The sequence below is a fragment of the Rasamsonia emersonii genome (genome assembly GCF_000968595.1).
Source record: "Rasamsonia emersonii CBS 393.64 chromosome Unknown ctg1118621760345, whole genome shotgun sequence".
NCBI classification, from domain to species: Eukaryota; Fungi; Ascomycota; class Eurotiomycetes; order Eurotiales; family Trichocomaceae; genus Rasamsonia; species Rasamsonia emersonii.
Window position 1 is genome coordinate 1 of NW_013563065.1, and position 3,442 is coordinate 3,442.

The 3,442-nt window shown below is 47.6% G+C and overlaps 4 protein-coding genes across 4 annotated transcripts; 3 read left to right on the forward strand and 1 right to left on the reverse strand.

Moving 5' to 3' along the window:
• Positions 1 to 266: 266 nt before the first annotated feature.
• On the forward strand, positions 267 to 575 carry T310_5922 (uncharacterized protein; the record flags this gene model as incomplete). Its single annotated transcript, XM_013471230.1, has 1 exon — positions 267 to 575. A coding segment is annotated over one exon (309 nt), but the record flags the coding sequence as incomplete, so codon positions are not given.
• Positions 576 to 704: 129 nt separating this feature from the next.
• T310_5923 (uncharacterized protein) lies at positions 705 to 1,058 on the forward strand (the record flags this gene model as incomplete). The annotated part of the gene is made up of 1 exon (XM_013471231.1): positions 705 to 1,058. A coding segment is annotated over one exon (354 nt), but the record flags the coding sequence as incomplete, so codon positions are not given.
• Positions 796 to 1,089, reverse strand: T310_5924 (uncharacterized protein; the record flags this gene model as incomplete). Its single annotated transcript, XM_013471232.1, has 1 exon — positions 796 to 1,089. A coding segment is annotated over one exon (294 nt), but the record flags the coding sequence as incomplete, so codon positions are not given.
• Positions 1,090 to 2,975: 1,886 nt separating this feature from the next.
• On the forward strand, positions 2,976 to 3,323 carry T310_5926 (uncharacterized protein; the record flags this gene model as incomplete). Its single annotated transcript, XM_013471233.1, has 1 exon — positions 2,976 to 3,323. One exon carries the CDS (start codon positions 2,976 to 2,978, stop codon positions 3,321 to 3,323), a length of 348 nt encoding a protein of 115 aa, XP_013326687.1.
• Positions 3,324 to 3,442: the final 119 nt, after the last annotated feature.

Here is a 3,442-nt window from a genome sequence, read left to right on the forward strand (position 1 = left end):
GGTCAGTAAGACTTCTTACTACTAGTGGTATACTTCGGTATAGCTCTAGTAGGCGTTGCCTCTGACCTAGTCGTTATCGTTCTTGTTCACCTGAAGCACCCCTATCGTGTATCTTTGCGAGACCCCATTATATCGCGAGAAGTCGTTCGAGGAAGAGCCCTTCGCCAGGTAGGCCGTTGTCTCAAGGACAAGAGACCCGGATCAGTTAGATCGTCGCGTGCTCGTGAACGACATAGAGTCAGGAAGACTCCTTGATCCTTCCCTAACCACCATCGTTAAGTATCGACGACTACGGTTGGACCCAGCGCGTAACAGCCCTTAAGACACAGGGCCAACAAACCACTATTCAATGGGTCCCTGGGCACCATAGCATCAAGGGGAATAAGAAGGCAAACCAAGTAGCAAAAAGAGCAGCAGGCAAGCCCCTGCAGAATGAGTCTAGGGAACTTTCTATGGCCTACACCCATAGAGCCTGTACAGAGGCAATCAAGGCCTGCAAGCAGAGGTGGCTAGTAAAGGCATTAGGATGCAGGACTCAGGCAGCCCAAAGAACATATAGGGCTCAGCCTGGCTAGAAGCAAGACCCAGCAGTAGCAGCAGCCCCTAAGAAGATTGCCAGCCAATACTACCAGCTCAAAACGGGCCATGCTGCCATAGGAACCTACCTGCGAAAGATTCAGGCACAGGAAACGGAGGCATGCTAGGGATGCCAGGCCCCAAAAGAGTCTGTTTACTATCTCCTCTTTGAATGTAGGCAGTGGCGGAGGCAGCGAGAGGCCTTATATCAAGGACTCACTAAGACTGGGATTGCCAGACCAACAATGGCAGAGGAGTACCCAGAAGGAAGGCTGTTTGGGAACCCCAAAGCCTCACGAGCCCTGCTGCAGTTCCTAGCAGATACCACCATAGGTTGTCCCCGGGGGGACCAGGCACGGGCAGTGGATAGGGCTCATAGAGATGATGAATGGGGGCTGGAGGCCTTAGAGGAGGCAGAACAAGATGTGACGATTCAACTTGCCTGTCGTCACGTGAGCGGTGAGAAAGGCGGTGAGGTATAGGTACGGCAGAATACTTGCATAAATCGCCTCGCTAGCGACCTGGCTCCCTTCCTTCTTCTCCTCTCCTCCCAGCCTAGTCTCTTGTAATTTAGATCGCTCCTAGTGATAAGAAACTGCTCTATTGCCTGGAATTGGATCCGTCACACAAGAGGGGGAAGGATAATAGGGGAGGGTGGCCTGCAGCAGGCAGGTGACACCCATACAGTGATCACACCAAGGAGGGCATACATAATGCCTAAAAGCCCTGCACGGCAAGGTGGTTTGGGGCAAGGAAAAGGTCTAGAATGGTCAAAGATGAGTTTAGAGACTAGATAGGGGCTGTGGCCCATGATTCGGAGTCTGTCATAGCCAAAAGGCTCGGTATGGACGTTAAACTTGATTAATAATAATAATAATAATAAACCCCACTACACTGAGCAGGATCAGACCAGGCCTATCAGTATGGAGTGGCTGTAGCAGCTGGATCATGGTGAAGTAGTACCTTGAGTTACAAATTTAGATGCTGTAGATAAGGTTTGACTGTGCCAGGACTTGGCACTGAGAGGATCTGTAATAGATCTCATGCATTAACTAATGTTTAGGTTGCTATTAATTGGTCTGCATGCAGAGCCAGGAATACAATAATCATAACATGTACAGAGTATGAAGATTAATTAATTCTCATCTTCTTGTCTGCTACAGATTAGAATACTATTGTTAAAATTCTGTTGTCTAGAAAACTATCATCATCATCATCATTATCATTAATTTAGTTTTGACACAGCAACTGACCTTACAGAATATCCTTATTTTGGATAGCAATTCCAGTTAGTAGGTTCTTTATCTACTAATAATTATTGTCACGGCCTGGCGCCTAGGGTGCATTCTAGGAGCTAGACCGCTGCGCTAAGGGCAAAAAGACCAGGATTCTAGGACAGAGTCCTAGAATTGCACTCACTATATAAGGAGCACTGTGCCGTCACATTACCCCCCTCCTACCTAGGGGTCGTCCCTGACCCCTTAGCCATCAGGGCCTAGGTAGAGGCCTGCCGCCTTCTTGCGACTAGATAATTGCAGCCCACAGTGGTTCATCCCGCTATAGCTAGCCCCCAGGGATCATAATGGCACCCTGTCAGCTGCCAAGTCTCCTCAAGTAGCTGGCATTCTTTGACAGAACAAAGAAAGTGTCCCCGAAAAGAATGCACTTACGCTCAATCTGATTCGAACCCACGACTGTTTGTCCTAGAATCATGTCACGGCCTGGCGCCTAGGGTGCATTCTAGGAGCTAGACCACTGCGCTAAGGGCAAAAAGACCAGGATTCTAGGACAGAGTCCTAGAATTGCACTCACTATATAAGGAGCACTGTGCCGTCACAATTATAGGGCTAAGTATTAAGCTTCTAGATTGCAGTCTGTACAACAAAGTCTCTCTAATAGCAATTTCTTTAACAATAAATTTCTAGGAGAGAGTAAAGATTAAAATGTAGTTCTAGATCCTGCCTCTACTCCTTCTAAGGCTATTATTCCTTGCGCAGCCATATAACACTATATAGGCCCCTCTTATTAATCCTAATAGTTAATCTTTGCCCCTTAATAACAAGTTTAACAAGGTTATTAACTAGATGCTAAACTATTTCTGCATACTAGGCCTAGTAATTGCAGTAGTCCAGAGGAATAAGATATTTGTTAAGGTTTTCTCTTCTTATCTTAAGCAATACTATTCTTACTAATAGCTCTAGGGCTATAGCATTGCCAACCTAATAACTCTTTAACCTATTAGTAAACATATGCACTTTGTTGTCAGCAGCATGACCAAAGCCTTTATAGTGGTAGCCATTTTGCTGCTTATTAATAACAACAAGAACTTCCTGCACATCTAGTAAGAGACCCCTGTCCACTGCATTATCCCTAATGACTTTGTGCTAGCTAACAACTAGTTGACTACCCTTGTCACTATTGAGGATGCCCTCTTGCATTGCTCTGGCCTGCTGCGCCACAACTATGCCTGGCATTTCTCTAACGTCTCGCTTGTCCAGGCTATACGCAAGATGCGCCATCTGCCCCTGACAGTGCCCATCTGCACCAAGTGGCAGTACTGCAACCTGATGTACATTGCCATGGCGCATCTTGTTGAGACAGTCACTGGCCAGTATCTCGGCAACTTCCTCCGCGAGCATATCTGGTGGCCGCTGGGCATGGGCGAGACCTTCATGTCGATCCCTGAGGCCCAGGCAGCTAGCGTGCACCTGGCCCAGGGCTACGAGGTTAACCAGATAGGGGGATAGGAGAAAACGGGCTATCAGATCTGGCCCCAGGCCCAAGGCGCGGGCAATATTGTCTTATTAGCTGTGGACTATGCCAAGTGGCTTTGCGCAATGATCAACCATGCTCCCCTGATCTCTGT